The sequence below is a fragment of the Mustela erminea genome, chromosome 1 (assembly GCF_009829155.1).
Source record: "Mustela erminea isolate mMusErm1 chromosome 1, mMusErm1.Pri, whole genome shotgun sequence".
NCBI classification, from domain to species: domain Eukaryota; kingdom Metazoa; phylum Chordata; class Mammalia; order Carnivora; family Mustelidae; genus Mustela; species Mustela erminea.
Genome location: NC_045614.1, coordinates 27,013,996 through 27,026,625, shown reverse-complemented (window position 1 = coordinate 27,026,625; position 12,630 = coordinate 27,013,996). Strand labels below are relative to the sequence as shown.

The window sequence follows — 12,630 nt, the reverse complement described above, 5'->3', positions numbered from 1 at the left end:
GCCTTTTAGCACGAGAGCAGGCTGGAGGTAGAGGGTGGCTGCTGCCTCTGAAACCAAATACTCCACTCCTCATGAAGTGGGACTTGAGACAGAGAGACCCTCAGCTCTCCCAGTGTGCCCTCCCCAGGGGGTCCCTGGAGAAGGCTGACCCCTGCAACGCTTGTGCCTGGGCCAGAAGGCAAAGAGCCCCACTCCCCCTCCTGCTGGGTGAGAGGAGGGTGGCAGGGACTGCGGCTTCATCACTCACCTGCTGTAGAGGGTGGAGTCGGTGACGACGGGGATGTGAGAGGTGAGCTGGCCCCAGATCCTGCTAAGAGAAAACACAGACAAACCCTCCTGGGGACCAAAGACAGACATCTAGAATCTGGCCTGAGCTGGGTACCCACTGTTGTCTGAGGATCTGCACTTGGCTGAGTGGGTGGGTCTTGTGGTAAAAGGTGGGGAGGGACAGAGAATTCAGAGCCTGGACCCAGTGACCACAGGTTTCTCCCAGGGTGCAGGGTATGCTTCGTCCCCAGGCCACTAAGGGCTCCCTGCTACCCGCTGCCTTCTACACCCTGCCTGGGTTGAAACAAACTCTGAGCTGTCGACGGCTTGTGCAATTGGCTCCTGACACAGCCTCTGCCCCTGCATAATGAATGACAAACGACAGTGGCCACAAGTGGTACAGGGGACAAAGCCATCCAGGGGAGGCCACTCTAGAGGAAGCAAGAATTCTCCACAGCATCCAACTGACAGTGCTCTCTGCAGAAGTTCCATTTAATCAGCAGCTACGTTCAACTAGATAGGGTCAGCCTGTTTGGTTTGTGGATATCCCAGGCCTCTTCTTAGATGAAATCCAGTAAGAACCTTTTTTTCCATTAAAATAGCCTGCATATTCCCATATTCTCAGCATCCCCCCTTTGCTCAGGAGTCCCCAGAGAACATCCTGCTAGCCTGACACGAAAGCAGCCCAACGAGCAGAGAGGTTCCTACATAAGCCTTTCTGTGGCCACGGGAAGCCCCCTCCCCACCACAGAGGTCCTCTGGAGTGAGTGACCGAAGCTCGAGGGAGGCCCTCAATCAGGCCTCTGAGAAGCCTCCAACCATCATCTCACCTACCACCCACAGGACAGGCTGGGCACAGCACCGACACTGGGTGTGAGGAGAAACGTCCCAGTTAAACCACATCTCCCTCAAGCGGAGTAGCTTTTCCCTGTTCGCCTTATTCTCTCACCTCCCTATAAACAGGAGAGGCGTTTTACTGAAAAATGAGGTAAAACCCAACACATCCTGACGGAGATATGTAAAGGGGAGAAGATGGCACGTGTGATTCCAGTGGGGTCTGGAGATGATCTGTCCATTTCCACCAATGGCTACATGGCTTTCCTGAACTTCTTGAAGGCGTGGCGGGGTCCTGGGAGTCTGTGGAGTCTCATCCGGGTGCATGGGGCCCAGAGCCTTGCAGGCAGGCAGGGCCTCGGGAAGGTGGAGAACACTGAGCCAGGCTTTCTCTGCCTTCTAAGGAATGAGCCACTGGACAGAATCTGCCCGACATGCTGGGCGGAGACATGAGTCTCAGCCTAACGCTGATGATGACTGGCCCATATCCATTTCATCAACTGTGGAGAAAGGAGACCTCCAACTCTGGAACTGCCCACTGGCCACAGCAGCGACTATCCCTGAGGAGCCGGCCTTGGTCTTCACTGGGGGCCTCCCCACCTCTCTCCCTTCTGCAGCTCAAGTCTGCAGGCAGTGGTGTCAGCACATTCCCGCCTCTTCCTGAAGTCGACGACCCTCTCCAAGAGCCCCGCTCCCGACTTCCAGCCTCACCCGCACCGCCTGCTACCTCTGGCTGCAGCCGGTCCAGGACTCGAGTCCTGTGTGCCCTGGCAGGCATCTCTTCACTGACTGTGCGGGGAAGACGCGAGCAGGCACGAGCTATGAACACCCTCCATGTCCTCCCTTCCTTCCACTTTTAAATGCTTCTGCCTCTTCATCCAGTTCTCCTGGCTCCTGCCTCCCAGGAAGAGATGGACGGGCTTCCTCTTCGGTGAGGCTGACAGCTGGGCTCCTGAGCCTAACCTCTTGGCCTTCCGGTCACTCTCTCTTGCACATCTTCAGCTTCTCCCTCTCTGCTCAGCCCTTCTCCTGTCTCAAAGTATACGCAGCTATCCCTCAACCTAACAAAACCTCCCCTCTCCTTGGCCCTCCAGGCTAAGCTGAAGCTGTGCAGGTTCGAATGAAGCCATGCCCTCTCTATGTGGAACTCTACCTCACAGATTCATAAGGGGGAAGAAAAAAAACAATTCATAGGATGCATAAGATGGAAAAACTGAAGTCCCCAAAGGATCTTTCAATCTGGCCCTGATTTCCGAAGATGGAGATACTAAGGTCCACAGCCACCGGGGCTGGGCGAGGGGCAGCCAGGAGCGGGTGAGAGAACCATGCTCTGTGCCACCCCAGCCCTTCTGGAATGATGCTCTTTGCCACCCCTCCCCCACCACACCCACACACTGTTCAGTGCTTTCCTCAACCCACGTATAAGGGCAGTTCCTCCCACCATGTAGGGACCAGAGTAGAGGGCAAGACTCAGGGTCGTTTCTATTCGAGAAGGTTCTACTAACAAACAGGAGGCCTCATGTTGTTAGTTGGGTTGGTTTTTCACCCATGCCTCAAGCCCATCTTTGATCAAATCTCACCATTAGTGCAGAGGCCGGGTTACCCCATAACCTCTGAGGATTCTTCAGCACATGAGTCCTGTGAGCCCGTGAATGCTGTCACAATTCTTTACTAGGGGCAGGGTTCTCTTGTTCCCTACACTGCTCAGTGTCTGGCCACTAGAAGCCAAAAACTCTTGACTCCTCATCCTGACCCTTGGGCCCGGAGGCCCCACTACAATCTATAACCAGTTACCTGAATTATTGGAGTTGCTGTATTTTGCTGAGTGCTCTTCACTGTTCTCAACAGCAGATCGTTTTGACTTCTTTAAAAATAAGAGAGAGAGATGGAGGGCAGCAAAGGATAAACACACTGAAGCCGAGAGTTAGAACACAAATATTTTCCAGGCACACAGTGAAACTAGCTACATACGAGGTCATATTTGGCCTCATAATTTAATATAGTTAAGAAGCCACGAGCCGGGACGCCTGGGTGGCTCAGTGGGTTAAGCCGCTGCCTTCGGCTCAGGTCATGATCCCAGCGTCCTGGGATCGAGTCCCACATCGGGCTCCTTGCTTGGCAGGGAGCCTGCTTCTCCCTCTGCCTCTGTCTGCCATTCTGTCCGCCTGTGCTCTCTCTCTCTCCCTCTCTCTCTGACAAATAAATAAATAAAATATTAAAAAAAAAAAAAAAAAAAAAGAAGCCACAAGCCACAACCAAAAAGGGGAATAAAACCAAGAACGCTGAGTTTCCTATCTCAGGCCAGTCATTCTCCCCAATTACATTAGGCTGTAATCATCCCAGCAAGCCAGGAAACTATACAGTCCATTTCTCCACTGATATTATGTGGCTCTTTTTTAAAAGCTGCATCAGTCATCTGGAAATAGTTTTAGCTTTCAAGGAGATATAGCACAAAATCTTGTCATTAACTAAATGTGCACTATTAACCTACAGCTTTCTTCACATGTAGCCAAGAATTCGCAACGAGGGGATGCCTGGGTGGCTCAGTTGGTTAAGCATCTGCCTTCGGCTCAGGTCATGATCTCAGCGTCCTGGGATCAAGCCTGGCCATCTGGCTCCCTCCTCAGGGGGGAGCCTGCTTCTCCCTCTCCCCCGCTCATGCTTTCTCTCTTTCTCTCATAAATAAAAAAAAAATCTTAAAAAAAAAAAAAAAAGAATTCACAAAGAATCCAGAGACACCACACTTACCTTTCGAGCTAAAATCTTTCTCTTTTTCCTTTCTTCTTCAGATCCATGGTGAGACTGAGCTCTTGTCAGTCTTCGATGCTGGTGAATCTTTGAGAGACCACAATTCATCACAAATGTAAGTGCATCCTACATCAGTGAAAATCTCTAACATGTTTTCCAAATCAAGTTATTTTGGATGAAAATTTTGTCCTTCCTCAGCCTGTTGCCTCCAAGCCTGGGTCTGGATGTCTGAGAGAAGAGTCTGCCAGAAGCTGAAGACCTTTCTCCTTTCCCCCTGTTCCTTCCTGCCCTTTGCTCCTCTATGGAAGACAAGTGTGGCTCCCAGCACCTTCAGAGCAAGGACCACGTGTGCCCCCCACCTCTACCCTGCCTGCCCCAATCATAAAGGAAGACCATGTGTTATGGATGTGCTTGTCTCCCCCCACAGGCTCAGCACCTTGAGGGCAGGACTGTGAAGTAATTGGCTACCTCACAGCATTGAGCATGCAGCCTGGTTCAGAGCAAGGATGCAAGAAACGTTTATGGAATGAACAACCAGTCAAAGGTAAGTCACTGGGAATACGGCGGCAAAGGATGGGGACACTAAAAGATCAAAAGCCATTAAGGAGCTAGTAACATGTACCTGTTTCTGTTCTTCAATTAGTCTTTTCTCTATACATTCTTTGGCGATTCTCAATGCCTCTTTTAACTTTGTGGGGATCTGAAAGAAAAGAATACATAACCCACTGAATAAAATGGTCAGAGATTTTCTTAAGCCCTGGTTTTAATACAGGACTTAATTGGTTGGTTATCACAAAGGAGGGAGTCTGCAATAGAGCCAGGGGACGCCTGAGTGGCTCAGTGGGTTAAAGCCTCTGCCTTCAACTCAGGTCATCGTCTCGGTCCTGGAATCAAGCCCTGCATTGGGCTTTCTGCTCAGCAGGGAGCCTGCTTCCCTTCCTCTCACTCTGCCTGCCTCTCTGCCTATTTGTGATCTCTGTCTGTCAAATAAATAAATAAAATCTTAAAAAAAAAAAAAAAAGAACCAGTCACAGGTACCCACTCGAATATTATCCATCCCCACCATGCTCACCGCAGTACCATTTTTTAGTAATGAATATATGAAACATGTAAATAAACATGACATGTTCCAAGTAACTCAAATAACTCAAGGGGCCTCAAATGGCAAAACCTGAAACAGAAGATCAAAATCGGAGGCATCACACTTCTCGATTTCAAAATATATTACAAAATTACAATAATCAAAATAATGTCCTATTGGCATACAGACAGATACATGGACCAAGAGGACAAGAGGACAGAATAGAGAGCCTAGAAATAAAACTCTCATGTGGTAGAAGGTGAAATGATATTTGAGCAGGGTGCCAAAAATACATGGTAGAGAAAGGACAGTGTCTTCAATAAACGGTGCTAGGAAAATTGAATGTGAAAGAATGAAGCTGGACCCTCACCTTATGCCATGTGCAAAAATTAACTCAAAACTGGACGGAAGACCTGAAACTATAAAACTCCTAGAACACAACAGAAGCTTTAAGTTATTGGATCTAACAATGATTTTGGATAAGACCCCAAAAGCACAGGCAAGAAAAGCAAAAACAGACAGAGAGAACTTTCTGGAAACTTCTGCATAGCAAAGGAAATGATCAATAGAGTAAAAAGGAACCTATGGTACGGGAGGAAATAATTGGGAATCATATATTTAACAAGGGGTAAGAACCAAAATATACAAAGAACTCTTACAACCTGACAAAAGAAAATAAATAACCTGATGGAAAAAACAAAAATGGATGTGTCACAAAAAAATAGATGATACCAGAATAAAGCTTGAAAAAAAAAGATTAGAAAATCTAAGAGGAAAATAAAACAAAAAACAGGCAAAGGACCTGAAGAGACATTTCCTCAAAGAAGATTTAACAATGGGCAACAAGTGTATGAAAAGATTAATCAACATCTCTCATTAGAGGAATGTAAATTGAAACCATGCTGAGATACCACCTCACACACATTAGGATGGTCATTATTGCAAAAACAGAAAATAACAAGTGTTGGCGAGGACAGGGAGAAATTGGAGCCCTCGTGCACTGACAGTGGGAACGTAAAATGGTGTGGCTACTGTGGAAGACACCACAAAGTTTCTCGAAAGGCTAAAAATAGAAATACCACATGATCCAGCAATCTCACTTCTGGGTACACATCCCAAAGACTGGAAAGCAGGGTGATGAAGAGATATGTGCACACCCAAGTTCACTGCATTATTCACAATGGCTGAGAGGTGAAAAAAGCCCAAATGTCCATTGATAGAGGAATGGATAAACAAAATGTGGTATATGCATACAGTGGAATAGTATTCAGTCTTCAAAAAGAAAAGAAAAGAAATCCTGGGGAACATGAATGGCTCAGTGGGTTAAGTGTCTGCTTTCGGTTAGGGTCATGATCCCCGGCCCTGGGATCGAGCCCCACATCAGGCTTCCTGCTCAGCAGGGAACTTGCTTCTCCCTCTCTCTTTGCTCTCTCTCTCTCTCTCAAATAAATAAATAAAATCTTAGGAAAAAAAAAAAAGGAACACATGAACACAGAGGACATTACACTGATTGAAATGAGCCAGTCACAAAAGAACAAATACTGTAAGCTTCCGGGTATATAAGCCATCTGAAATAGTCAAAGTTATGGAAGCAGAAAGAAGTGTATTTGCCAAGGGCTGAGGGTGGGTTAACGGGGGAGTTGTCTGATGGGTCTTGAGTTTCAGTTACTGATATAAAAACGTTCTAGGAGTATGTTACACAACAAATGTGAACACAGTTAACACTACTAAAGTGTACACTTAAAAATGGTTAAGAGGGGGGCGCCTGGGTGGCTCAGTGGGTTAAGCCTCTGCCTTTGGCTCAGGTCATGGTCTCAGGGTGCTCAGCAGGGAGCCTTCTTCCCCCCTCTCTCTGACTGCCTCTCTGCCTACTTGTGATCTCTCTCTGTCAAATAAATAAATAAAACCTTTTTAAAAAATGGTTAATAGGATAACTTTTATGTTTTTTTTATCATAATGAAAATAAAAAATATATACAGCTTATGGAACACACACAAACCAATTCAATTAATTGTCGTATTTTATAACTTCAGAGAAATTTTTTCTGTGAAAGTTTTATTTTCTGTATTTCATAAGCTTAAGCTTTTTCCGGCCGGAAGACATTCTTTTTTTTTTTTTTTGGAGAGCTAGAGGGTGGAGCAGAGGGAGAGAGAGAATCCTAAGCAGGCTTCAGCACAGAGCCCGATGTGGGGCTTGATCCCACAACCCTGATATGATGAGCTGAGCTGAAATCAAGAATTGGATGCTCAATGGACTGAGCCTCGAAGGCGCCCCCTGCCAGAAGATACTCTTCCGGAAGATACTCTTCTAGTCTGGTACCTGGTATGCTTCTGACCTGTTGTTTCTTCAGGTCTGAGAAACAGACAGCTGGATCATGTTGAACTTTCTGTCTCTATTCTTCTTCTTCTTCTTTTTAAAGATTTTATTTATTTGACAGACAGACATCACAAGTAGGCAGAGTGGCAGGCAGAGAGAGAGGAGGAAGCAGGCTCCCTGCTGAGCAGAGAGCCCGATGCGGGGCTTGATCCCAGGACCCTGAGATCATGACCTGAGCCGAAGGCAGAGGCTTGAACCCACTGAGCCACCCAGACGCCCCTGTCTCTATTATTCTTTTAAAAATTAAAATTTAAAAACCTTTGAATAGGTAATATGGTTCAAAATTCAAAGATATGAAAGGATACATACACAGTAACGAGTCTGCCAATGTGTTCTCCTTCATGGAGGCAACAAATGTCACCAGTTTCTTGTGTATCTTTCCAGAAAGAATGTACATACACAAGAAATTAACCTTGAATTTTAAATCACGTTGTCATTGTTGCACAGACTCTCTGGTTCAGAGAAAGAACAAGGTCTAGCACTAATTCCTAGGCTGGACAGGGTTGGGGAGAGCTTATTTATTTACAAGGCCAAATGTATTTCCTGGGGAGTTTCAGTGAAGAAGAGATGGATTTAAATTTTTTCTTTCCTACTTCAGATTCAAACAAGCTATTTTTGTCAAACTCCTCAGACTGGCAAAACAGGACAAAGGAAAATGTTTTCCTCTCCTGTACAATCTTCTGACCCCACCTTGTTTTTGTTTTTCCTAAACGGAATTTCATCATAATAATATCACACGTTCTTCTGGAATATGGAGAGGAGGAAGAATCCTCCTTCATCCTACTGCCCAGAACAGAACTGACCTTGAGCCCTGAGGAGAGCCAGTCCTGCCCCCCGACGCTGCCCACGTGCCCATGTCTCTATTCATCTCAGTTGTCCATCTCAGTTGACCAAGAACAATAAACAGGTGTTACTCACCAGTTGTACACACTGAGTAAATATCAACTCAAAGACCAGGCCCATAGATGAGAGATCTCAAATAAGGCTTGTTTTGCTCCCTTCCCTCTCTAGGGAACACTTGCCAATTTTTGGAGACATTTTTTATCATCACAATGTTTGGGGTGGAAGGGAAGTGCTGTTTGCATCTAGTGGGTACAGGCCAGGGAAGGTGTTTAATGTCTGACAATGCACAAGACCGCCCCCACAACAAACAACTATCTGATCCAAAATGTCAAATGTCGTGTATGATGGGACACCTGGGTGGCTTAGTCGGTTAAGCATCTGCCTTTGGCTCACGTCACGATCCCAGAGTTCTGGGATCAAGCTCCCCATGGGGCTTCCTGCTCAGTGGGGAATCTGCTTTTCCCTCTCCCTGCTGTTCTCCCTGCTTGTGCTTTCTCTCTGACAAATAAATAAAATCTTTAAAAAAATGTCATGTCTGAGAAAAGCAGCGATAGATAAATGGCTAGTATAAAAAAAGCGAAGTAAGGCATCATCCTGAGTGTTTTTGGGTTCTAAAGCCCCTACTCGTCCCATGATACCACACGACACTGCTACTTCCCAGGATTTTCCTTGCTGACTTTCTGCTAGACAAGGTATTCTTTTTACACATTGTATTTTTATCTTGCTTGTCTTTCCACCTTAGCCCAAATAGTCGTTTTCCATGCTACTACAATGTCTTTAAAAATTTTACTTTCATTAGATATAAAACATTTTGTCAAACAGATACACCATAAATTCTTAAATTAGTCCCTCATTTTAGAATATTTAGATTGTTTTCAAGTGCTCGCTTTGGCAGCACAGATACTAGAATGTTTTCAAATTTTCACTATTATAAACTCTGTACCTAAACTTCCATTATAAAATTAATAAGCTACATTCATTACAACATAGAGGATATAGTCGATATTTTAATGACTTTGTGTGGTGACAGATGGTAACTAGAGTTATTGTTGGGATCATTTCATAATATATAAAAAATATCAAATCACTTTGATGTACACAAACTAAGAGGATATTGCATGTTATCTGTATGTCAATTAAAAGAAATACTGTATCTTCTCTTGTTTGATTAAAAAAAGCACTAACTTGACACACAGATGGCCAACATCTAATGAGAAGGTGCTCAACATCACTAATCACGGAAATGCAAATCAAAACCACAGGAGGTATCACCTAACATCTGTTGCAACAGCTAGTACCACAAAGACAAGATAACAACTGCTGGCGAGGATGTGGAGAAAAAAGAAACCTTTATACTATAGGTGGAGATGTAAATTGGGAAAATAGTATGTAGGCTCCTCAAAAAATTAAAAATAGAACTACCAAATGATCCAGCAATTCCACTTCTGGCTATTTATCTGAAGGATATGAAAACACTGAATCAAAAAGATATGCACTGGGGTGCCTGGGTGTCTCAGTGGGTTAAAGACTCTGCCTTCGGCTCAGGTCATGATCCCAGGGTCCTGGGATCAAGCCCCTGCATCGGGCTCTCTGCTCAGCAGGGAGCCTGCTTCCTCCTCTCTCTGCCTACTGTGATCTCTGTCTGTCAAATAAATAAATAAAATCTTAAAAAAAAAAAAAAGATATGCACTTCCATGTTCACTGCAGCATTATTTATACCACGAAATGGAAACAATGGTTGTCTAAGTGTCTATCAGTGGATGAATAGATTAAGAAAATGTGGGTATACACAATGGAATATTACTTGGCCATAAAAAAGGAAGTCCTGGGACGCCTGGGTGGCTCAGTCGGTTAGGCAGCTGCCTTCCGCTCGGGTCTGGGTCCCAGGGTCCTGGGATCGAGTCCCACATCGGGCTCCCTGCTCAGTGTGCAGCCTGCTTCTCCCTCTCCTTCTGACTCTCCCCCTGCTCCTGCTCACTTGCACTCTCTCTCAAATAAATAAATAAAATCTTTAAAAAAAAAAAAAAAGGATATCCTTCCATTTGCAACAACATGAATGGAGCTTGGGGGCATTATGCTAAGTGAAATAAGTTAGAGAGAGAAAGACGAATACCATATGATCTCATTTATATGTGGGCTCTAAAAACAAAACCAAACCTGAACTCATAGAGAACACACTGTTCACAGAGAAGAGAATGGTGGTTGCCAGGTCAGGAGGGTGGGGCAGATGAAACAGGTGGAGGGGGCAAAAGGTACAAACTTCCAGTCCCAAAATAAGTTAAGTCATAGGGACATAATGTACAGCATGGTGACTATTATTAAGGTACTATATTGTATACTTTAAAGTTGCTAAGAAAGTAAATCTTTTTTTTTTTTTAAGAAAGTAAATCTTAAAAATTCTCACCACAAGAAGTAAAGAATTTTAACTATATATAGTGACAGATGTTAACTAGACTTACTGTGGAGATGACTTCATAATGTACATGAATATCAAGTCATTATGTTGTTGGACATCTGAGACTAACATAATGTGGCATGTCAATTCTACTTCAATAATTTTTTTAAAAGCACTAAGTTTCAACATCAACTTATATATGTCACAAACCAAAAAAAAAAATGGTATGATTTGCTTTACCTTAAACTGTGGCTTTTCAGAAGTGGTTAGTAAAACATCACTGAATAATCTGTTAAGAAAAGAAACAAACAAAATCTTTCTTAAGCCAGATGTCCTCTCAGAACAGGATCAAAACAGGACGAGATATCTTTAGGCCATGAGGTTCCCACGTCCCCCAGCCCTGGCCCAGTCCACCATTTCATGCTGATGGACAAAGTTTACGGGCCACCCAATGTGACCACAGAAAAAGCTCAGCACCTCCTCACTGCCCCCCAGTATCAGAGGTGGTACCAAGGAGAGACTGGGTCAGCCTTGTACTGAAGACTATTTCCCCACATGGCAGGGCAACGGTCCTCTTATGCTGTAGAATACACTAATAAATACTTTTAAAAATTAGTTTTGTAAATTATTATATTATTATATTGCAAATAATTATGCAGTAGATATTTCTAAACAGAATAACCGATTTTCCCCCTTTTTTATTAAACCCAAGAAAAGGATAAAATTTATTCTGTGGGGGGCACAGTCAGTTAAGTATCCGACTCTTGGTTTCAGCTCAGGTCATGATCTCCGGGTCGTGAGATTAAGCCCTATACTGGGCTCTATGCTCAGTGTGGAGTCTGCTTAAGATGCTCTCTCTCTGTCTCTCTTGTCCTCTGCCCCTCCCCCCTGCTCTCACGCGCTCTCTCTCTTAAATAAATAAATCTTTAAAAAAATTATTCTAGGGGGACGCCTGGGTGGCTCAGTTGGTTAAGCAGCTGCCTTCGGCTCAGGTCATGATCCCAGCGTCCTGGGATCGAGTCCCACATCGGGCTCCTTGCTCCGCAGGGAGCCTGCTTCTCCCTCTGACTCTGCCTGCCTCTCTGTCTGCCTGTGCTCGCTCTCGCTCGCGGTTTCTCTGACAAATAAATAAATAAATAAATCTTTAAAAAAAAAAAAATTATTCTAGGGACGCCTGGGTGGCTCAGTTGGTTGAGCAGCTGCCTTCGGCTCGGGTCATGATCCCAGCGTCCTGGGATCGAGTCCCACATTGGGCTCCTTGCTCGGCAGGGAGCCTGCGTTTCCCTCTGCCTCTGCCTCTGCCTGCCTCTCTGTCTGCCTGTGCTCGCTCGCTCTCTCTCCCTCTATCCCTGACAAATAAATAAACAAAATCTTAAAAAAAAAAAAATTATTCTAGAGCTCAGTAAAATAAAAATGTTAAGTAGAAAGACTCTGTTCTGATTGGAATCTAACAAGAAAATAATTTTCTTCTGAGAAGTATTTCTTATATTCTCTTTAAAAAAAAAAAAAAACCTGGGGTGTCTGGGTGGCTCAGTGGGTTAAAGCCTCTGCCTTCAGCTCAGGTCATGATCTCAGGGTCCTGGGATCAAGCCCTGTATCAGGATCTCTGCTCAGCAGGGAGCCTGCTTCCCCCTCTCTCTGCCTGTCTCTCTGCCACTTGTGATCTTTCTCTGTCAAATAAATAAATAAAATCTTAAAATAACAACAAACCAGGGGTCCCTGGGTGGCTCAGTTGTTAAGCGTCTGCCTTCAGCTCAGATCATGATCCCAGGGTCCTAGGATCAAGCCCCACATCAAGCTCTCTGCTCAGCGGGAAGCCTGCTTCTCCCTCTCCCATTCCCCCTGCTTGTGTTCCCTCTCTCTGTCAAATAAATAAACAAAATAAATTTAAAAATCTTCTTTTAAAAAGGCAGCTTTTAGAGTATATCAATTCTCTCTTCCAAAATTATGTGACTAGAAACAACAGCATGAGGAATTCTGAGCTACTTCGGCTAAGACAGTTTGGGGAATTTACATGGCTGCTTGGTCAGTGCCCCCGTGGCTCTGCAGGAGCCTTGCCTTGCGGAGTCCCCTTTTTAAAAAACAG

At 44.8% G+C, this 12,630-nt stretch overlaps 1 protein-coding gene across 10 annotated transcripts in view; it reads right to left on the bottom strand.

Moving 5' to 3' along the window:
- PXK (PX domain containing serine/threonine kinase like) overlaps window positions 1-12,630 on the bottom strand; it is an 80,881-nt gene that overhangs the window by 11,455 nt on the left and 56,796 nt on the right. For 7 of the 10 annotated variants that reach the window (XM_032323694.1, XM_032323616.1, XM_032323636.1 and 4 more), the window contains 5 exons: window positions 10,785-10,833; window positions 4,472-4,549; window positions 3,850-3,936; window positions 2,896-2,965; window positions 248-310 (listed from right to left, as the gene is read on the bottom strand). In XM_032323694.1, the coding sequence (XP_032179585.1) occupies window positions 248-310; window positions 2,896-2,965; window positions 3,850-3,936; window positions 4,472-4,549; window positions 10,785-10,833 (347 nt within the window). The remainder of the gene's footprint in view (window positions 1-247; window positions 311-2,895; window positions 2,966-3,849; window positions 3,937-4,471; window positions 4,550-10,784; window positions 10,834-12,630) is intronic. The other 3 variants (XM_032323704.1, XM_032323626.1, XM_032323674.1) reach the window with 1 other exon arrangement.